Source organism: Hyperolius riggenbachi, chromosome 1 (genome assembly GCF_040937935.1).
Source record: "Hyperolius riggenbachi isolate aHypRig1 chromosome 1, aHypRig1.pri, whole genome shotgun sequence".
In the NCBI taxonomy this organism is placed as follows: domain Eukaryota; kingdom Metazoa; phylum Chordata; class Amphibia; order Anura; family Hyperoliidae; genus Hyperolius; species Hyperolius riggenbachi.
In genome coordinates, this window is record NC_090646.1 from 344,900,961 (window position 1) to 344,924,608 (window position 23,648).

A 23,648-nucleotide genomic window follows, 5' to 3' on the forward strand; every position below is an offset into this window, starting at 1 on the left:
TCAAGAGGATGCCAAGGGACCTCACTGACTACAAGGGGCTGGAGGAAGCCCCAGGTAAGTTCATATTGGCAATTTTGGGTCTTGCCTAGGGTCCTTTTTAAAATGCTTATCGCCATGAGGCTTAGGGCCCGTTTCCACTATCGTGAATTTGCATGCGTTTGCCGCATGCAAATTTGCATAGCCAATACAAGTGGATGGGACTGTTTCCACTTGTCAGGATTCCTTTGCAGTTTTCTGTGCAGAAAAAATCTGCACGGCAGAGCAATCAGAATTTGCATACCGCTATGCGAATCGCATACAATGTATTTAATAGGGAATTTCGCATGCAGCATTGGTATGCGAATTTGCATGCAAACTCGCATGTAATCAATGGAAAAGAACACAGGCACTGCCATGGTTAAATTGACATACATCGCCATCCATGCTAAATCGTATGCGAATTCGCATGAAAATTTGCATACAACCGCATGCAAAATTCGCATCCGCATGCAATTTTTTACCGCGGCCATTCCCACCGCACAAGTGGAAACAGTGCAGTGTTAAAAAAAAATTGTCTGTGGGAGAGAACTTATTCTCTTCCTGATACTCAGTCCTCACGGGGCTCATGGGAATGACTTAAAAGTATAAGATCCTTTCCTCCCAACATTTTGCTGGAGTTCTACTTCAAAATGTTTTTGGATAAAATTTTCTATAGTTCTCCTTCCAAGCCCTTGTCTTTCGAGAGGGGGGGGGGGGGGGGGGGCAGTACCAGAGTATGGCATGGGAAGCCTCTATAGGATCCAGAGGTATATATGAGTTTTTGTACCTGAGATGCGCTTCGGGTACACTTAAAGAGAACCCGAGGTGTGTTTAAAGAATGTTATCTGCATACAGAGGCTGGATCTGCCTATACAGCCCAGCCTCTGTTGCTATCCCAAACCCCACTAAGGTCCCCCTGCACTCTGCAATCCCTCATAAATCACAGCCATGCTGTGAGGCTGTGTTTACATCTGTAGTGTCAGTCTCAGCTGCTCCCCCGCCTCCTGCATAGCTCCGGTCCCTGCCCCCATCCCTTCCCTCCAATCAGCAGGGAGGGAAGGGATGCAGGCGGGGACTGGAGTTCTGCAGGAGGTGGGGAGAGCAGCACACTGACACTATAGAGATAAACACAGCCAGCTCTGACAAGCTGTTTGTCAGCAGCGTGGCTGTGATTTATGAGGGATTGCACAGTGCAGGGGGACCTTAGGGGGGTTTGGGATAGCAACAGAGGCTGGGCTGTATAGGCAGATCCAGCCTCTGTATGAAGATAATATTCTTCAAACCCACCTCGGGTTCTCTTTAAAGGATACCACAACTGAAAAAATGATTGCTACAGTGTGTGGGGGGTTAAAAGTACATACCATCCGCTCCTCTTGCCCCCCTCCGTCTGCCGCCGTTAGTGAAATATACATGCCGGGACCGGCGACTTGCTTGACCCCTCACCCGGACATACTGCGCCCTGTGTGCGCAGTATGTCCTCCCCTCTTCACTTCTGGACGGCGCATAACGAGCGGCTCAGACGCACGCTGATCCCTCTGTCTCCTCAGGGCTGCATGTGCGCTCCACTACACCAAGCGTCACTTGGTGTAGTGGAGCGCACACGCAGCACTAGAGATGCGGCGAACTGTTCGCCTGGCGAACCTCTCTGGGGCTTTTACTATTTCCGGGTCGCACTGACCCGGAGTAGTACGCCTGCACTGCCCTGCGGAGCGCGTCCTCTATCGCGCTCCTGTTGCCGGGCATCCTCTGCGCATGAGCATGACGTCACGCACAAAAAGTGCCGGCAACAGGAGCGCGATCTAGGACGCGCTCCGCCGGGCAGCGCAGGCGTACTACTCCGAGTCAATGTGACCCGGAAGTAGTAAAAGCCCCAGGGATTTGGAGATGTTCGCCGGCAAACGGTTCGTGAACCGTTCGACACATCTCTACGCAGCACCAGAGGAGACAGGGATCAGTGTGCTTCTGAGCCGCTCGCTATGCGCCGGCCAGAAGTGAAGAGGGGAGGACATACTGCGCACACAGGGCGCAGTATGTCCGGGTGAGGGGTCAAGCAAGTCGCCAGTCCCGGCATGTATATTTCACGAACGGTGGCAGATGGAGGGGGGCAGGAGGAGCGGATGGTATGTACTTTTAACCCCACACACACTGCAGCAATCATTTTTTTCAGTTGTGGTAACCTTTAAAGTGAGAGGTTTTATAGAATTTATGCTATATTTATTTTCTTTTAAACCATGCCAATTACTGCGGATCAGGTGCTTTGACTTATGCTTCATACACACTTGAGATAAAAGTCTTTGGAAAAGGCAAGATCACAGACCAATTTTACCCCCTTCCATGTAGTATGAGAGCCATACTCTACACAGTCTATTCTATGGAGCTGCACTCCCCATCAAATAAAATCTTTGCAGGATGCTGCACACACAGATGCCCGTACACACTCAAAAGATCATTATCTGCAAAAGATCTGTTCCTGCAAAAGATCCATTCCTGCAAAATGCATTCATAGTCTATATCATCTGCAGATCCTCATACACACCTTGTAGACAATCATCTGCAGATCAGATCCACCAGGATGGATTTTCAGATCTGCAGATGATTGCCAGATATGCAGATGAAGTCTGTTAAACAAGGTGTGTATGATGATCTGCAGATCTCATAGACTATGAATGCATTTTGCAGGAATGGATCTTTTGCAGGAACAGATCTTTTGCAGATAATGATCTTTTGAGTGTGTACGGGCATCTGTGTGTGCAGCATCCTGCAAAGATTTTATTTGATGGGGAGTGCAGCTCCATAGAATAGACTGTGTAGAGTATGGCTCTCATACTACATGGAAGGGGGTAAAATTGGTCTGTGATCTTGCCTTTTCCAAAGACTTTTATCTCAAGTGTGTATGAAGCATAAGTCAAAGCACCTGATCCGCAGTAATTGGCATGGTTTAAAAGAAAATAAATATAGCATAAATTCTATAAAACCTCTCACTTTAAAGGTTACCACAACTGAAAAAAATGATTGCTGCAGTGTGTGGGGGGTTAAAAGTACATACCATCCGCTCCTCCTGCCCCCCTCCATCTGCCACCTACAATGTATGACTAATTCTGATATAGTAAACTACTTTTCCTGGTCCCCTGGAGTTTACTATAAAGGGATTCTACTGTATAACAAGCAACAGAAAATGCATTCTTCCACTATTAAAGTGTTTAACCACTTGCCGACAGCACACTCATACCGTGCGGCGGCAAAGTGGTAGCTGGAGGACCAGCGACGCAGTTCTGCGTCGCCAGGTGCCTCCCTAATTAATCAGGAAAGGCCGCTCGCGCGAGCGGCTGTTTCCTGTCAGATCACGGAGCGGGTCTCCGTGAATAGCCTGCGAGCCGCTGATTGCGGCTCGCAGACAGTAAACGTAGAAGACGTATGTCTCCTTTGTTTACATTGTACGGCGCTGCTGCGCAGCAGCGCCGTAAGGCAGATCAGCGATCCCCGGCCAATCAGCGGCCGGGGATCGCCGCCATGTGACAGGGGACGTCCTGTCACAGGCTGCACAGGACGGATAGCGTCCTGTGCAGCCCCGATCACCAGGGGGCAAGGTAGGAGAGAGAGAAGCGGAATTTCGCCGCGGAGGGGGGCTTTGAGGTGCCCCCCCCCCCCCCGCAACAATACAGCCAGCAGGAGCGATCAGACCCCCCCCCCCTGCACATCATCCCCATAGGGGGGAGAAAAGGGGGGCGATCTGATCGCTCAGCATACACCCTGATCTGTGCTGGGGGCTGCAGAGCCCACCCAGCACAGATCACAAAAAACAGCGCTGGTCCTTAAGGGGGGGTAAAGGGTGGGTCCTCAAGTGGTTAAAAAAATAACGGCCAATGAGCCTTGAGTAGCACCAGAGTTCCAATTTCCTACTTAGTCCAGTGGCTTCCGGGATTTACCTACAGCCCACCATTCCAGCGTAGGGTCCCTCTAAATCTTTTCAACAGAAGCTTATTGAGTAGGTTCTTGTGGCTGCACTCTTGATCATGGAGAGTACATCTGGACTGGGCATGTGTGAGGGTGGACCACGCATGCACAATAGAAGAAAGGACTCGTGCATGGAGCGCAAAAGCCATGTACGAGAGCGGCTTCCTTCTTTTGGGCATGTGTGGACTTTTCTAACACGTTCCCAGTCTGGATGCACTTGTCCACAGCCAAGAGCACAGCCACAAGATGGAGACTCCTGTGGTGGAATGGTGGGCTTAAAGGACACATCCAAGGTTGTTTAAAAAAAAAAAAAAATCCACTTACCTGAAATATGCATTTAACGTGTGCAGCATCCAGTCCGCTGACTGTTGGCTGAGAATCGCACATGGTGTGCGATATTATTCTGCAGGCATCAAGTGTTGTGTTTTGTGTTTTTTTTTTTTTTTTTTTGTTTTTTTTTTTTTTCCCCTGTGTTTTAAGGACAACTGTATTGAGAGGGATATGGAGGCTGCCATATTTATTTCTTTATAAACAATACTAGTTATCTGGCAGCCCTGCTGATCCTCTGTCATTAATGCTTTTAGCCATAGACCCCGAACAAGCATGCAGCAGATCAGGTGTCTCTGACATTTTTGTCAGATATGACAAAGTTAGCTGCATGCTTCTTTCTGGTGTTACACACTACTGCAGCCAAATGGCTCAGCAGGGCTGCCAGGCGACTGGTATTGTTTTAATCAACAATCAAAAGAGGGATCCAACGTGGAACAACGTGCTTGTATTGTTCCAATGCACACATATAATACACCCCAAAACATCTCAGCTGAGACGATTTGATGTGTATTATATGTGTGCATTGGAACAATAAAAGCACGTTGTTCCTCCAAGACTGTGTGCAGATCCCTCTTTTGACTGTTGGATTATCGCTGCTACGGGTTCCAGCACTGCTCTACTATAGGTGTGCGATTCTTTCGATTGAATGGTATTGTTTAACCACTTGATGACCCACCCTTTACCCCCCCTTAAGGACCAGCGTGGTTATTAGTGATCTGTGCTGGGTGGGCTCTACAGCCCCCAGCACAGATCGGGGTGCAGGCAGAGAGATCAGATTGCCCCCCTTTTTTCCCCCCTATGGGGATGATGTGCAGGGGGGGGTCTGATCTCTTCTGCCTGCGTGTGGCTGGCGGGGGGGGGGGGCACCTCAAAGCCCCCCTCCGCGGCGAAATTCCCCCCTCCCTCTCCTACCTGTCCCCTCCCCGGTGATCCGGGCTGCACAGGACGCTATCCGTCCTGTGCAGCCAGTGACAGGACGTCCCCTGTCACATGGCGGCGATCCCCGGCCGCTGATTGGCCGGGGATCGACGATCTGCCTTACGGCGCTGCTGCGCAGCAGCGCCGTACAAATGTAAACAAAGCGGATTATTTCCGCTTGTGTTTACATTTAGCCTGCGAGCCGCCATCGGCGGCCCGCAGGCTATTCACGGAGCCCCTCGCCGTGATTTGACAGGAAGCAGCCGCTCGCGCGAGCGGCTGCTTCCTGATTAATCAGCCTGCAGCTGCCTGCCTAATCAGCTGGTCCTGCAGCTGCCACTTTGCCGACGCACGGTATAAGCGTGCGGTCGGCAAGTGGTTAAAAGAAAATAAACAAACATGGCAGCCTGCATATTCTTCTCACTTCAGTTGTCCTTTAAATGTAAACAAGCTGATTGATTAACATGGGCTGTCACTTCTAATGTGATTCTGCCTGCAGGGAAACTGTATAATCTTCCTCAAGTGTGACCCCCTGCCTAAAGAAATCTATTCTATCTCACATTCTCTAGCCCAGATATGCCATGGTAAAGGCGTACGTTAAAAAGGGGCGATGGGAAAAAAGGGCGCCGGGTTTTTAACGATAAACATGGATTACGTTTAAAAATGTATTTCGTTTAAAAGTAATGTTTTGAAACGTTATAAATCATTAAATAATGTGTATTAAATCGGCAATTGTAAAAACGTTAATCTTTCGTTTAAATAATGAAACGCATAATAACGTTTAAAAATTTTTTTACTAAGTAACCCTCCCTGTACCTACCCCTAACCCCTAGACCCCCCTGTTGATGCCTAAACCTAAGACCCCCCCCTGTTGGTGCCTAAGTAACCCTCCCTGTACCTACCCCTAACCCCTAGACCCCCCTGTTAGTGCCTAAACCTAAGACCCCCCTGTTGGTGCCTAAACCTAAGACCCCCCTGTTAGTGCCTAAACCTAAGACCCCCCTGTTGGTGCCTAAACCTAAGACCCCCTGTTGGTGCCTAAACCTAAGACCCCCCTGTTAGTGCCTAAACCTAAGACCCCCCTGTTGGTGCCTAAACCTAAGACCCCCTGTTGGTGCCTAAACCTAAGACCCCCTGTTGGTGCCTAAACCTAAGACCCCCCTGTTGGTGCCTAAACCTAAGACCCCCCTGTTGGTGCCTAAGCCTAAGACCCCCCTGTAATTGTTTTCGTTTAAAAATAATGTTAAAAAAAAAAAGTAATGTTTTTCGTTTAAAAATAATGTTTGGGAAAAATATTGTACTGGTTTTCGTTTAAAAATAATATTTAAACATGTATAAATCATTAAATAATGTGTAATCATGAGAAACAGTAATAAAACATTAAGTCTCCGGGCGCCGCTTTTAAAACGTTAGTTTTCTCCGGCGCCCTTTTTTCCTACCGGGCGCCCATTAAACGATATTTATTATAGAAGTGAATGGCGGCGCCCGATTTGTCCACTAGCCTCAGGCGCCAGAATTTACTGTTTCCATGGTAAAGATCACTTTTTTTTTTTTTTTTTTCTGAAGGAATCCTTAGTTTGGAACATATCATTTTATGCTGTAATTTTGCACAACTGCAACTTATAAATGTAGAAACACTTCAAGTTTTTCTTTCTAAATGGATTAGAAAACTGGAATTATAATATACCACACAAAATCTAACAATGCATAGCAAGTAAACAAATCATACAGTGTAGCAGATACTATACAGTTCTGATTTGCATTTCATCTGATTCTCTGACAGTTACCAGCGCCTCCTGCTGCACGCTGTGTGTCAGTACATGGACCTCGCCTCTGCTAGTAAGCATTCTGGGGTTTTTTTTGGGCTGGGGAAATGTAAGAAAGTCTGAAATTCTTCCTAGCAAATGATCTTTGTGGTTTACCTGTTGAGATCCATGCAAAGCTCTACGTGTTTCTGTGACTTTTTACTGCTGCAGAGCTTTTTCTTATAAGGCTCTATGCACACTGTCTTTCTTATTTCAGATTTCAGCAACGCATATCACTGTGGTATGCACAGGGACAGACCGCACTGTTGGATGGGTACATTTATGCGTTGCTAACACACTGCTGCATCCATTTTATGCTCAATGCAGAGATGCCCTATACAGTGTATTTGAATGGGGTCAGCTCTGCAACAGAGCAATGCAGCTGCTGTGTGTTTCTGTAACCCATATAGCCACCTGCAGTGTATTACAACCCAATGGTGTGCCCATGACCTTAGTGTACATTCAAGGTAAAAAAAAAAAACAGATACTTAAGGAGAGGGAAGGCTCTGGGTCCTATAGAGCCTTCCTGCTCCTCTCTCGCCCCCTGTTCCGGCGCTGGCTCCCCAGTAGCAGTATTCAACCAATTTGGTCAAATACTGCTCTGATTCCCCACCACGGGGAACTTCAGAAGTCTTCGGGAACCCGAGTCCTCCCGAAGATGGGCCACTCGATACTGTGTGAGCGCCTTCTCTTACGTGTGCGCAGTATGGACCCACCTGTCTTCGGGAGGACTCTGCTTCCGAAGACTTCAGAAGTCCCCCGCGGCGGTGGGATTCAAACAGGGGAGCTGGCGCTTAAAGTGTAACTGTCAGGCATAAAATCAAAAATCAATTCTTTATTTTTATCTGGTAAACAAGTTATAAGGATGCTAACCAGGCAATCCAAAAGTTAAAATCTCTATTACTTTTCTTGTTTATAAATGATCATTCCCCAGTTTACCTGGCTCATATTTGGTACGTTGCTGCAAAAAGGAAGTTGCACGGCATGCTGGGTTGTCTTTTTTTTTTTTTTTTTTGCTTCTTTATTTCCCCTCAGACTAAACTAATGCACAGAAGCAAAAAATGACAACCCAGCATGCACTGCAACTTCCTTTGTGCGGCAACGTACCAAATAAGAGTCAGGTAAACTGGGGAATGATCATTTATCAGCAAGAAAAGTAATTGCCTGATTAGCATCCTTATTTGTTTACCAGATAAAAATAAAGAATTGATTTTTTTATTTTATGCCCGACAGTTGTACTTTAATGGAGGGGACCGGGAAGGCTCTATACTAGGACCCAGAGTCTTGCCTCTCCTTAGGTAAGTATCTGGCTCTGGCACTTTTTTTTTTTTTTTCTTTTTTTATTCCTGATTACTTTAAAGGTATCCAAAAATAGTTGTTACAATTAATCAGAAGAATCAAAATGTTGAATTGAAACTTTTGAAAAACCTGACCGATGCATCACACACTGTTCAATTTCACACACAGTGGTCAATGTGCACTATTCAATTTTATGAAAAATGGATCCGAATTTTTTTACCTCGTCCGATCAAAAAAGCTTTAAATTCAATCACGTTTCTGGATCAAAGAAAAAGTCAATATTTCTACACAGCGATTGCTTTTATTGAAAAAGGAACCTCAAATGTTTTTTCCATATTCCTCCGTGGCAGCATACATATGGGTTAAGCTCCACCCCTACCAATTAACAGGACCTTAGCTATAAAAGAAAGTGACCCCTAGCGAGCAGCATTCTCATTTTTGTCCTCACCTCCGAATAGGTTCCTTAGTGTTTCATCGCTATTTATTTTTATTTTACTCTTACCTCGCCGACATTCCTGCGGCGTGCCGGCCAGGTTCAGCCTCTCCTGGTCGCAGCCCTGTTGTCATGACTAAATGTCAAATTATTCAGGGACCTTATATCTGGGGTGATGGTGGTAGCTTGACCTAAATGATCTTTTCCACCCTTTATGGCTGTTCTGCATGACTTAAATACGAGCAGAGCACAGTGTGATCCTTCTCACCTTTTTTTTCTTCCTGTCTGCTGTCTACAGTTGCACATGTTAGTGGTGCATAGTTCAGCCTCTCCTCCTGGGTGTTCAGTGCTGCTGAGTGTTCAGTGTGATCCCTCTCACCTGTATCTCTTGCTCTGTCTGCTGACTGCTCAGGCTCCATTATGTGAGGCATACTTCAGCCTCTCCAGGTCCTGCAGCGTCTCCCTGCTTCCCGTCTCACAGTGAAAGGCTCTGAAGCACATGGCTTAGAGTGCATTCCAGCTTGGAACGCACAGCCATCAGACCAGGAAGTGTTTGCAGTGACTGCTCTCCAATCCCTGCTCTGGACACAGCAGAGATCTCCTCACACCTGAGCTCTCCTCCCCTCCTCTCACAAGGCTGGATACACACAGGACTGTGCTGGCTGCAACACTACCTCCCTTTATGTCTGGCTTAAAGGTAAAGGCACTATTATTTGCTGTCCCTCTGATGTAATGCTTCTCAAGGTGCAGGAGGAGGTAAGTTATTCCAAGTATCTTGGTAGCACTATGTACTATATTTTATCATCTGCCATTCTCATTATAACAGTTATATGAACAGTATTGTGTACTATGTGCAATATAAATGACATAGCATTCCTTGCATGAAAGTATTATCTGATTTATTTTTCTGCTACGTTTCATGTACCTCTTATCTTACTTATTTCATCTCTTGCGGTCCGTTGGACTGCATTCTGGATCACACTGTGCCAGAAACAGATAATTCTAAGGTCAATAGGTAAGAGTCATACAGGTAAGTGACCCTGCTTTTCTACAAAAAAGAGAGCACTAGAGTTGGGCCGAACCTCCGATTTTAGGTTCGCGAACCTGGTTCGCGAACTTCCGCGGAAGGTTCGGTTCGCGTTAAAGTTCGCGAACCGCAATAGACTTCAATGGGGATGCGAACTTTGAAAAAAAAAATAATTATGCTGGCCACAAAAGTGATGGAAAAGATGTTTCAAGGGGTCTAACACCTGGAGGGGGGCATGGCGGAGTGGGATACATGCCAAAAGTCCCCGGGAAAAATCTGGATTTGACGCAAAGCAGCGTTTTAAGGGCAGAAATCACATTGAATGCTAAATGACAGGCCTAAAGTGCTTTCAAACATCTTGCATGTGTATACATCAATCAGGTAGTGTAATTAAGGTACTGCTTCACACTGACACACCAAACTCACCGTGTAACGCAGCGCAAACAGCTGTTTGTGTAGTGACGGCCGTGCTGGACTGGTGCGCACCATGGCGAGAGTGCAGGTTTTGGTGGCTTTACAGCCCATATGGTCGCCTGGCTGATGTAGCTGAATGACAGAACAGTGACTGTCCAGCTGATCAAATTTGGTCTGACCACAATGAGGCAACGACCTTATTATCGTGGGTGTGCCCCCGAGACACTCATCTAGGCGCCGGTCATTGCTTCATTGTGATACGCAAGCCCCTTCACCACGGCAAGGTAATGATCACGAAGGGGAATGGGCGCATGTACATGCCTTTTCTTTTGTTGTTGCAGCTGCCCGCAGTGCAGCCAGAAAAATTAGGCAGTCATGTACACGCACCAGAAAAATTATTACAGCGGCCGCTGCTAGCAGCGGCCTAAAAAATTCAGCAATCCGCCTGGAGTCCCGGACCCTGTTGGTGGTGGCGGAGAAGGTAGTCAAGCTGCCTGCAGGCAGACATGCTGTGTGGAGGGACTGGGAGCGACTTAGTCTTCTTGGGGCAGGCCAGGCAGCCAGTCACACGGCGTGCAGGCAGAGATGCTGTGTGTGCGGGGACTGACTTAGTCTTGGGGCGGGCAGCAGCCCTCCGGGATCCATGCCTCATTCATTTTGATAAAGGTGAGGTACTTAACACTTTTGTGACTTAGGCGACTTCTCTTCTCTGTGACAATGCCTCCAGCTGCGCTGAAGGTCCTTTCTGACAGGACGCTTGCGGCAGGGCAGGAGAGAAGTTGGATGGCAAATTGGGACAGCTCTGGCCACAGGTCAAGCCTGCGCACCCAGTAGTTCAAGGGTTCCTCATCGCTGTTCACAGCAGTGTCTACATCCACACTTAAGGCCAGGTAGTCGGCTACCTGCCGTTCCAGGCGTTGGTGGAGGGTGGATCCGGAAGGGCTACGGCGAGGCGTTGGACTAAAGAACGTCCGCATGTCCGACATCACCATGAGATCGCTGGAGCGTCCTGTCTTTGACTGCGTGGACACGGGAGGAGGATTAGTGGCAGTGGTACCTTGCTGGCGTTGTGCCGCCACATCACCCTTAAAGGCATTGTAAAGCATAGTTAACAGCTGGTTCTGCATGTGCTGCATCCTTTCCACCTTCCGGTGAGTTGGTAACAGGTCCGCCACTTTGTGCCTGTACCGAGGGTCTAGTAGTGTGGCCACCCAGTACAGCTCATTCCCCTTGAGGTTTTTTATACGGGGGTCCCTCAACAGGCAGGACAGCATAAAAGACGACATCTGCACAAAGTCGGATCCAGTACCCTCCATCTCCTCTTGCTCTTCCTCAGTGACGTCAGGTAAGTCAACCTCCTCCCCCCCAGCCGCGAACAATACCACGGGAAGGTTGAGCAGCACAAGCCCCTTGCGATGCCTGCTGAGGTTGTTCTCCTGCCGCTGTCCCCTCCTCCTCCTCCTTCTCCCCCAAAGAAACACCTTGCTCATCATCCTCTGAGTCTGACTCGTCTTCTGCACACGACTTCTCTTCTTCCTCCTCCTCCCCCCTCTGTGCTGCCGCAGGTGTTGAGGAAACAGCTGGGTCTGATGAAAATTGGTCCCATGCCTGTTCCTGCCGTAACGGTTCCTGGTCACGCTCATTCACAGCTTCATCCGCCACTCTACGCACAGCACGCTCCAAGAAGTAAGCGTAGGGAATTAAGTCGTTGATGGTGCCCTCACTGCGGCTCACCAGGTTGGTCACCTCCTCAAACGGCCGCATGAGCCTGCATGCATTTTCCATCAGTGTCCAATTGTCGGGCCAGAACATCCCCATCTTCCCAGACTGTTTCATTCTACTGTAGTTGTAGAGGTAGTGGGTCACGACTTTCTTCTGTTCTAGCAGGCGGGAGAACATGAGCAGGGTCGAGTTCCAGCGAGTCGGGCTATCGCAAATGAGGCGTCTCACCGGCATGTTGTTTTTGCGCTGAATTTCCGCAAAGCGTGCCATGGCTGTGTAAGACCGCCTCAAATGCCCACAGAACTTCCTGGCCTGCTTCAGGACATTCGCTAAGCCAGGGTACTTTGCCACAAATCTTTGAACCACTAGATTCATGACATGTGCCATGCAGGGTATGTGTGTCAGCTTCCCCATATGCAAAGCGGCAAGCAGATTGCTGCCGTTGTCGCACACCACGTTGCCTATCTCCAGGTGGTGCGGGGTCAGCCACTCATCCACCTGTTTCTTAAGAGCAGCCAGGAGAGCTGCTCCAGTGTGACTCTCCGCTTTGAGACAAGACATGTCTAAGATGGCGTGACCGCGTCGTACCTGGCATGCAGCATAGGCCCTGCGGAGCTGGGGCTGTGTAGCTGGAGAGGAGAACTGCCACTCAGCCAAGGAGGAGGAGGACAGCGAAGAGCATGTAGCAGGAGGAGAGGAGGTGGCAGGAGGCCTGCCTGCAAGCCGTGGAGGTGTCACAATTTGGTCCGCTGCGCCCTGCTTGCCATCGTTCACCACCAGGTTCACCCAATGGGCTGTGTAGGTAATGTAGCGGCCCTGCCCGTGCTTGGCAGACCAGGCATCCGTGGTCAGGTGTACCCTTGACCCAACGCTCTTCGCAAGAGATGACACCACTTGCCTCTCAACTTCACGGTGCAGTTGGGGTATGGCCTTTCTCGAAAAATAAGTGCGGCCTGGCATCTTCCACTGCGGTGTTCCGATGGCCACAAATTTACGGAAGGCCTCAGAGTCCACCAGCCGGTATGGTAACAGCTGCCGAGCTAACAGTTCCGCCACGCCAGCTGTCAGACGCCGGGCAAGGGGGTGACTGGCCGAAATTGGCTTCTTCCGCTCAAACATTTCCTTCACGGACACCTGACTGCTGCTGTGGGCAGAGGAGCAGGAACCGCTCAAGGGCAGAGGCGGAGTGGAGGAGGGTGCCTGTGAAGGTGGAAGGGAGAAAGCGGCAGAAGCAGATAATGCACCTGATGGAGGAGGAAGAGGAGAAGGAGGGTGGCTTTGCTTTTGTGTACTGCTGCTGCTTTTGCTCAGGTGGCCATCCCATTGCTGTTTGTGCCTTTTCTCCAGGTGCCTTCGTAAGGCACTTGTCCCTACGTGAGTGTTGGCCTTTCCACGGCTCAATTTTTGTTGGCAGAGCGAACAGATGGCTTTGGTCCGATCTGAGGCACACACATTAAAAAATTTCCACACCGCTGAGCCACCCTGGGATGTGGGCACTATGGGGACCTCAGCAGCTGATGCTGAAGGGCAAGTTGGCTGGCTGTACATAGGTGGCGATACATGGTGCCGGACTCTGCCACCAGCTGTTTCTGACGAAGAGCTGCCCCAGCTTCTTTCAGCAACTTCTCTCCTCCTACTACTCTCTGACTCCCCCTCTGAACTGTCCCCCTCTTCATCTCCTCTATTGGGAACATACAGAGGATCCCTATTACCGTCATCATCGTAGTCATCCTGCCCAGCTTCGCTTGCCTCAGACAAATCCAAACTTGCACCATCAGTAGGTCCTTCATCCTCCTGACACGTTACATCCATAGTGTTGCCGCGTAACTCAGACATATTAGCTGGTGAAAATTCATCTGGCTGTAACAACAATGGCTGTGCATCAGTGATTTCAACACTAAATAATTCTTGCGAAGTGTCAAATGCAGCGGAAGTGGTGCTAGTAGTAGCGCTGGTGGCTGAGCAAGATGAGGTGTTCTGTGTCGCTAAATACTCAACCACGTCCTGACAATCTTGGGAGGTGATGGGACGTGCCTTCTTCCGAGCACTGTACTGTGGGCCAGGTCCACACGAAATTACATTTACACGACCTCGCGCAGACCTGCCAGGTGGCCTTCCTCTGGCTCTGGCACTACCTCTTCCTCTACCTGTTTTGTCCATATCGGGTATGCACGGAGTGGTATATCACACTGCGTGCACTCACGTAGGTAGGTGGGTTCACTTAACTGCACAGGTATGCGCACTGATGCGGTGGGTTCACTAAACAGAACAAGTATACAGTGGCGGGTTCACAGAACAGGTATGCAGTGGCAGGTTCACTGAACACAACAGGTATGCAGTGGCGGGTTCACTGAACAGGTATACAGTGGCGGGTCCACTGAACAGAACAGGTATGCAGTGGCGGGTTCACTAAACAGAACAGGTATACAGTGGCGGGTTCACTAAACAGAACAGGTATACAGTGGCGGGTTCACAGAACAGGTATGCAGTGGCAGGTTCACTGAACACAACAGGTATGCAGTGGCGGGTTCACTGAACAGGTATACAGTGGCGGGTCCACTGAACAGAACAGGTATGCAGTGGCGGGTTCACTAAACAGAACAGGTATACAGTGGCGGGTTCACTAAACAGAACAGGTATACAGTGGCGGGTTCACTAAACAGAACAGGTATACAGTGGCGGGTTCACAGAACAGGTATGCAGTGGCAGGTTCACTGAACACAACAGGTATGCAGTGGCGGGTTCACTGAACAGGTATACAGTGGCGGGTCCACTGAACAGAACAGGTATGCAGTGGCGGGTTCACTAAACAGAACAGGTATACAGTGGCGGGTTCACTGAACAGGTATACAGTGGCAGGTCCACTGAACAGAACAGGTATGCAGTGGCGGGTTCACTAAACAGAACAGGTATACAGTGGCGGGTTCACTGAACAGGTATACAGTGGCGGGTCCACTGAACAGAACAGGTATGCAGTGGCGGGTTCACTAAACAGAACAGGTATACAGTGGCGGGTTCACTAAACAGAACAGGTATGCAGTGGCGGGTTCACTGAACAGGTATACAGTGGCGGGTCCACTGAACAGAACAGGTATGCAGTGGCGGGTTCACTAAACAGAACAGGTATACAGTGGCGGGTTCACTAAACAGAACAGGTATACAGTGGCGGGTTCACAGAACAGGTATGCAGTGGCAGGTTCACTGAACACAACAGGTATGCAGTGGCGGGTTCACTGAACAGGTATACAGTGGCGGGTCCACTGAACAGAACAGGTATGCAGTGGCGGGTTCACTAAACAGAACAGGTATACAGTGGCGGGTTCACTAAACAGAACAGGTATACAGTGTCTGGTTCACTGAACAGGTATACAGTGGCGGGTCCACTGAACAGAACAGGTATGCAGTGGCGGGTTCACTAAACAGAACAGGTATACAGTGGCGGGTTCACTGAACAGGTATACAGTGGCGGGTCCACTGAACAGAACAGGTATGCAGTGGCGGGTTCACTAAACAGAACAGGTATACAGTGGCAGGTTCACTAAACAGAACAGGTATACAGTGGCGGGTTCACAGAACAGGTATGCAGTGGCAGGTTCACTGAACACAACAGGTATGCAGTGGCGGGTTCACTGAACAGGTATACAGTGGCGGGTCCACTGAACAGAACAGGTATGCAGTGGCGGGTTCACTGAACAGGTATGCAGTGGCGGGTCCACTGAACAGAACAGGTATGCAGTGGCGGGTTCACTGAACAGGTATGCAGTGGTGGGTTCACAGAACAGGTATGCAGTGGTGGGTTCACAGCACAGGTATGCAGTGGTGGGTTCAATGAACAGGTATACAGTGGCGGGTCCACTGAACAGAACAGGTATGCAGTGGCAGGTTCACTGAACAGGTATGCAGTGGTGGGTTCACAGCACAGGTATGCAGTGGTGGGTTCACAGCACAGGTATGCAGTGGTGGGTTCACAGCACAGGTATGCAGTGGTGGGTTCACAGAACAGGTATGCAGCCAGACAGGAACAAGTTAAGCCTAACTAATCTTTCCCTGAGAGACAGTCTGCAGCAGCTCGCCCTACTCTCACTAACGCAGGCAGCACACGAGTGACCGTAATGGCCGCCGCTGCCTGCCTTATATAAGGGGGGGTGGGGCTCCAGGGGCTAGTGTAGCCTAATTGGCTACACTGGGCCTGCTGACTGTGATGTAGAGGGTCAAAGTTGACCCTCCATGTGCATTATGGGGCGAACCGAACTTCCGCAAAGGTTCGCCTGCGGGACACGAACGCGAACCACTGAAGTTCGCATGGAACCGTTCGCAGGCGAACCGTTCGGCCCAACTCTAGAGAGCACACCTTCCATAAATGGGCTGTACTTTTTTATATACAAGCCCAGGAAGAAGAGAACAAAGGAGGGCAAGTTCCCACCACAGTTCTAGGACATTAGTTCTTTGTCATCATTTGAGATCCTGCTTTAGATCTTTATATCATCACTCAGGATCCTGCTCAAGGAGCAGGTAAATAATCTGCCTGGGAACTGGAGGATCAGGTCCCAGTTAAAGGCACCATAGCCCCCCAGATTGCTGGGCTTGTGGCGACAGAACCATGCCAGGGAAATCAGTAAAGTAGATCTGTTTCCACCAGATGGGAAAAGAGCCAGAGTTCCACCAGATGCACACATCCAAGATGATAAAACAGGCTGTCCAGGAATCAATGGACTCCTATGTAGGCTCTTTGGTCCCCTAGCATCCTCCCAGCAAATCAATGAAGATACTGAATATCCTCAATCATCTATGGTTTAGCATGAATCCAATGAGAGTGAGCATACGATATCTGGTTTCTATTTTTCCTTTATCCAAACCATCTGTGAAGCCATTCACTGGGAAGAGGAAACCCTTCTCCAGGCTAAGAAACGTCTGAAATAATTATCATTCTCCTTTCCTGTCTTGAAAGAGATCAAATAAAGATGAATGGGAAAAGGTAAGGAGAAAGTCCTTCCTGAAAAAGCAGACTTTCCAAACATCATCCTTTCTTCAAGAAAATTCTCCAGTCCTAGTGTTCACTTCCATGGTGGACATGTCAGTCATGTGTCTTGCATGCCATGTAAGGTTAAAAGTAGTTGATTACTTTTTAAGATGTCCTAGACCATAAACTTGATATAGATTTAACGATGGTGTATACCACTACTGTAGGGGCATGTAAACCAGCCCTGGCTCTATCTTCAGTTGCCACGGAAGTGGATTCTGATTCTGATTCTATCCTGGCAGCTTAGAGAACTTTCATATTGTCTAAGTTTATTAGGGAAGCGGCTATAGATTTTGTCCAGTTCACTTAATATGCCAGGCTTTTTGCCATGACAGTGAATTGGCCTGTTAAAAAAAAATAATAAAAAAAAAAAAAATCTAGTCTGTTGATCTCAGCTTCCAACAAAATGTGTTTAAAATTCTGTTTGATGGAAGAAATCTTTTTAGTAACAAGTTGGATCTGGCAGCCAACAGTCACCAGGGCAAGGCTGGTATTATACCAAAGGAGAGAAGACATTGCGGAAGGAAAGACCAGACCATAGGAATTGGCAAACTTCACATGCTAATCTCCATAAGCTCACAAAGCAGTCAGCGCAGAGTCCTATTGACAATTCTTAAGTCCAGATAGTAGCTGCAAGACTTCAGCAGTTCCATATTATCTGGACAAAAACAATAAAGGACGAGTGGGCCACAGATACAGAGTGGTTCGGTTTTTCTTGGATGTGCAAGTTCACACCACCACTCAGTCACTTTGCCTTTACAGAGACCTGCTCTTTTACATTCATGACCCATTGCAGAAAGCGGCTGTTATGTTGGTTCCAGAAGAGGAGCACTTTCAGGAAGTCTACTCTCCTCTCTTCATTGTAAAGAAGTCAGGTGATCTGCGTTTAGTACTGGATCTGAAATTCCTAACTCTTCATCTTTCTGAAAACATTCAAGATGGAGTTACAGCAAATGAATGGACCAGCCATTCCCTTACAGAACTGAATCTATTCAATAGACTTGGCAGATGCATTCATTATTTCAAACTTCTTTCCACCATGCAGTTGGTAACCTTCTTCTCCAGTAACCATCCTCCTTCTCGACATTATCACAGCCATGATGACATTTGTTGGTACTAGTGTGTCTGGTGGCTCAGTTGAGAAAGCAAAGTTAAGACTTTATCACTATTTAGACAATCTTTTGTTGCTAGCCTCAGATCCCAAGGCTCTACTGTGTTAGCAACAGATTCTTCTTCAAACACTGTCTGTCTTTGGCTGGTTAACAAACAAGGAGGAAAGCCACCTCACTCCTTCTGAGGACCTAATCTTTCCGGGAGAAAGATTCCAATCTATATCCAATGCAGTAACCAGATGAGAAAATTGCTGCCAAAAGTTTGCGAGTGCTGATTATCATACTATATTCATTAATCAAGGTGGTGTATACACCTCCTGGGCACTTCGTCATCTACAATCCAGATGGTCAAATGGGTTCACTGGCACATCTGCCCATTCCAACTAGGGTTTCGCCATCAATCAACCATCTCCATCAGACCATCCTTCTCACTCCCACGATGAGACTGTCTGCGGCGGTGGCTAAACACCAGCTCAACAACTATTAACCAAGCGTTCACCCATATCTCGTAAAGATGCAAGCATGGTTTGACATGGCTACAGGTCGTATTAGCCTAGGTAAAATAGTCAAAACAAAGCTGATCGATCGCTGCGAATATACTCAAACACAGGGTGGCTTATATGGTGCTTCAGACCTTCAGCCATCACTGGGATGAGACATCAGTCTTTGATATCAGGTAGCAGAGGGACACGAGGAGTCTGTTCCTCATGTTAGATGTCAGCAATATTATCTCCAGTGCAGAGAGCAATCTCTGCAGCATCATGGCAGTTTATCTCATAGGGCCTCAGAACTCTGAGGCAGATTTTCTCAATCAAGGGGACTGAGGCAATGGCTTGTGGCCACTCAATAAAATATATCCAGAATGATCTGTGACCATTGGGTAGGTGGACCTGATGGCAACCTACATCAACTAAATGCCAGCTCAAGGAGATTCACACCCACATTCAAGAGCTCAGGGTGCTCTGGCAACACCTAAAATTTCTGAATGGTCTCTGTTTTTTTTCATCCAACTCCACTTATCTTCAAAATTCTGAGGAGACTCTTCCTAGAACAAGTGGTACTCCTGGAAGTGGGTCCATTTTGGCCATGCCAGCCATGAGTCCCTCTAATTTGGAGCCTGAAGTTGGAACCTCCTATTCCTCTTCCAGTCAGACCAAACCCCCTGTCCCAGGACTCCATTTATCATGTGTCTCCTCAATCCCTTAATTTAATGGCTTAAGGATTGTGGGAGGAAGCTTAGAGACCTGGCACACTCAGAATCATTGATAAACACACTGCTAAAAGCAGGGAAAACTACCACAAACTGGAAAATATTTTTTCTCAATTGCTCTGGTAAATAATTTTGATCCAATGGCTCCACCAGCACAACATATTCTTAGCTTCCTCCAGATTGGCCTATAAAAACAATTGGCTCGCACTCTCAAAGTGCAGGTTTCTGCTATCTCTGCTTTGACGGATCACTGCTGGGTCTCTCACCCTCTAATAGTGCAATTTATAAAGGCTGGCACCAAAAACAAGCATCCTAATTGCAACCTTTTTCCAAAGTGGGAACTGCGCAGGTTCTCAGTTACCTAGCAAAACCTCTTTTTGACCTAGTGGAAGACTGCAGGAGATGAGACTTAACCTTAAGAACTATGCCTCTAGTCGCTATCTCTTCGGACAGAAGAGTTTCCGAGCTCCAGGATCTAGGGGCTCATTCTTGACATTCTACTCAACTCATTTTTCCCCAATTCCCCCCCCCCCCCCCCCACACTATTCCTTTAAACTGGCAGTTAAAAGCTTAAACGGCAGGTAGATCTTTACTGTGTCCGGCAATATAAAATCAGCCAGGTTTCTGTTAATTAGGAACTAAATCCAACAGCTAATATAACCTTTCTTTTCTCCTTAGGGAAATGAGAACATGTAAGCAAAAGGGTATCTCCTGACACCCCTCCCATGCTGTGATCCCAATAAATGATTGAGAACACTGTGTGGGAGGGGCGCTGGGTTTTTTTTTTGTGTGTGTGCTAATATTTTATAGGTGCTGAAGCTGCGTGTGGCACATCAATTGTTACTGCTTCATCAGTACATGCTGTCATGTAAACCTCCAATGTTATTCTCAGCAATTGATTGGGTGTTACAAATTGACTGTGAAACTTCATGATCAAATAGAAATCTGTCAGGTTAATCTGTCAGTGTGTGGCTAACACTTAAAGTGACACTGAAGAAAAAAAAAGATATAATGAATTGGTCGTGTAGTATGGATAATTACTAGAACGTTAGTAGCAAAAAAATATTCTCATATTTTTATTTTCAGTTAAATAGTTTTTTTTCGTTTAGAACATTGCATTATTCTCTAATATTTGCAGTTTACACATTACACACAACATTCTAAATGATTTCACAGAGCAATCTAGGGAACTTTTGAACTTTCCTCTGCAGAATAAAAACAAAATACAGCGACCGACAGGGATGATTCAAATGAGCCTTAATTGCCACAGCTGAGCGGCTGGATTAAAGGGGTTATTTACACATAATTCCGCCTGCATTACAAACAGCTTGCACGCGTCCTATTGGTCGCGTTGCAGGCCTCACACTAGCACACTGCCTCCTTCAAGCTAGAAGGAGGAAGTGCGCCGTGGCGAGGCTTGCAACATGATCAATAGGACACGTGCAAGCTGTTTGGAACGCAGGGCGGAAGGCGGAAATATGGGTAAATACCCCCTTGTAATCCAGGAGCTCAGCTGTGGCAATTAAGGCTCATTACAATCACGAGTAAGCACTCTAGATTATTTGTGAGCACATACCTGGTGACAGACACTTGAGATAATAAGCTTCAGAAGACAGAGCTCACTGCGACTTTGAAAGTCGCTGAGAAATCAGTGGCTCTTTTGCATGGATAGCAACTGGAATTTCTTAACTCTTCCCATACTGGAAACCATATTAGACTCGTATCTCTGCTGCTAATGTTTTATTTCTTAGATGTACTACGCATACACATCAGACATCATTATATCATACATTTATTTTCACTTCAGATTTTACTTCTCTTTAAATCTGCAAAGAAAGGTGTTTTTTTTTTTTTTTTTTTTTTTAATATGCAGATTGTCTGGTGGTCATGTGGATCTTTTTGGTTTTATTAGGTTGAGTTACTCGTTTGTAGGTAGTAAACTTTCTCAGCATTAACCATGTCATTGCTCTTCTTTCTCTTTTTCTTATATTTAGGTTCAGACTGCCAAGGCAAACGTCAGATGCGGGTGGTGAACAGAAACCGAGAGTTTTGCCCCCCAGAATTGCTCCTCTCTGCCTACCTCCAGATGAAATTCTGACCCAGCCAAAATTAATTGCAGGATTAAAGCTGAACTCACGGCACTAAGCTAAATGCACAGCTGATATACAATTTATGTGGGCTGTTTCATTTGCCAAAATACTTTGTAATTCTGTCCAGCCACACAGCACAGCCAACTCTTTGACCTCACCATTGCGCCAGTGTATTTGAAGCAAAACTCTCTCTTTAGATGAAAGCTAGCATGATAGCTACACAAACCATAAGAAAAATACATTGACACTCTGTGTTGATGTACACACAAGACAAGTAATTTTCTACACTACATGCAGTGTATATATATATATATATATATATGTGTGTGTGGGGGGGGGGGGGGGGATTGAAGGCAGGAAATTAGTATTTTGGAAGGTGGTAAGCAAAGGCTTAGTAATTTATGTTAGTACATGTGTATGAAAAAATACACAAAGATGGGATGAGCTTGTGCTGCTTACAAATCAGATTTGGTTCCACAGTTGGGCACCAATGCTGGAGGAGGGCAGTGTTTACAGTAGAGCACATACTTACCTCAAATTAAAATCTTTGTTATTCCTTTCCTGTGCCACCCATCTGACTCCACCCGTTACTCTGAAGTGCTCTAGCCACTCCCCCTGGGTGTGAGATCAACACAGGTGGACACGGGAAGCACGCTAGGTGTGAAGAGGGGGCTTTTTGAGGAGGTAAGTGGTAGGCAGCAGGAGGTAATATGGGGTGCTGTAACACAGCTTTACAATTTAAGAAAAATACATTACGGTAATTTTGTTAGCTGGGTTCAAAATCACTTTAAAGCGAACCTGAACTCAGACTCTCTCTTCTCTAAAAGATACACAACAGCTTAATAACCTTTAACCTCCCTGGCGGTCTATTAAAACTGCCAGGATGGCGGTGCAGCACTTTTTTTATTTATTTATTTTTAAAATCATGTAGCTAGCCTAGTGCTAGCTACATGATAGCCACCGTGCAGCGGCATCCCCCCCCCCCCCCCCCACCTCTTCCGATCGCCTCCGTCGATCAGAGCAAACAGGAAATCTTGTTCAAAACGGGATTTCCTGTTTGGCTTCCCCCGTCGCCATGGCGACGATCGGGATGGCATCTGGGGGAATCCCGATCCACCCCTTAGCGCAGCCAGGCTGCGCATGGGGTCTTGGGGGGGGGCCTCTAACGCGGCGGCAAATCGGGGGGGGGGGGGGCCTCTAACGCGGCGTCTAGCAAAGTGCCAGCTGTGTGTAACAAAGCAAAAAGTGTGCAAATCGGCCCACCAGGGGCTGAAAAATCCTCCGCGCCGGCTTAGTCCGAGCTCAGCTCGGGCTTACTGCTGAGGAGGTTAAACAAAAATAATTTGTGACAGCTGATACAAATCCTAAAATAAATCTGTGCTGTTTCTACTTCCCGATTCATGGAAGCAGACATATTGTTAACAGCCTATGCTTTCAAATGAGCTTATCTGCCATCTTTGCCGTGGCAATTGTGACACAGGGGAGAGATCAAATTACAACTTGTGATTAGACACAAATGAGGGGGAATTACACAGACTAAACTCTAAATACATGCATGGTGCATTTCTCTGTTATCCTTCAGTCGGGTGCAATAGTTCAGGTCCACTTTAAAGCAAATACAGCTTGTCTAGGTACACACCCTCAGCTTGCTATTTGGCTAGTGAGGAGCCAACAGCACACTAATGAATTTATCAAAGTAATATTTGAAGTTCCAGGTTATGCTGGCCACACACAGATAAACTTTTATGTGACCATTTTATGTGGTTGATTTAAAAATAATTGCAGATAAATTTAAAGCAATCTTTAGATTGCAATAAATTCCTGTGGATTTCATTTGGTTCCATACAATTTTTAGATAGTTGGGTTGTAAAAAGACGTGTTTCATGAGAAAATAAGGTGCAACACAAGCCTGCAGCCGCTAGAACGCGCTCTATAGGCAGTAGCAGTGTTAGGGAGACTTGCCTAAGGTCTCGAACCCTGCTCTCCTGTGTCAGAGGCAGAGCCCTTAACCATTGTACTATCCAGACACATTAGTGGCCACCCTTATGCCAGTTACACACTATAACATTTTCTGGCAGATATACTGTCAGATCGATTATTACCAACATGTCCGATCTGATTTCCAATCATTTTCCGACAGATTTCTGACTGTTTTCCACTTCTATCAAAAATGTATCAGAAAACGATCGGAAATCAGATTGGACATGTTGAAAATAATCGATCTGACAGTAAATCTGCCAGAAAATATCTGTGTGTACCTAGCATTAAGGTGGCCACACACGATAAAATGATCTGA

General features: G+C 47.2%; 1 protein-coding gene across 1 annotated transcript in view; it reads left to right on the forward strand.

Moving 5' to 3' along the window:
- The window catches only part of R3HDM4 (R3H domain containing 4), a 77,759-nt gene extending 56,328 nt beyond the window's left edge, over positions 1 to 21,431 (forward strand). The window contains exons 7-8 of the mRNA XM_068271233.1: positions 7,004 to 7,059; positions 21,257 to 21,431. Of these exons, the coding sequence (XP_068127334.1) occupies positions 7,004 to 7,059; positions 21,257 to 21,360 (160 nt within the window). The 3' untranslated portion in view covers positions 21,361 to 21,431. The remainder of the gene's footprint in view (positions 1 to 7,003; positions 7,060 to 21,256) is intronic.
- Positions 21,432 to 23,648: the final 2,217 nt, after the last annotated feature.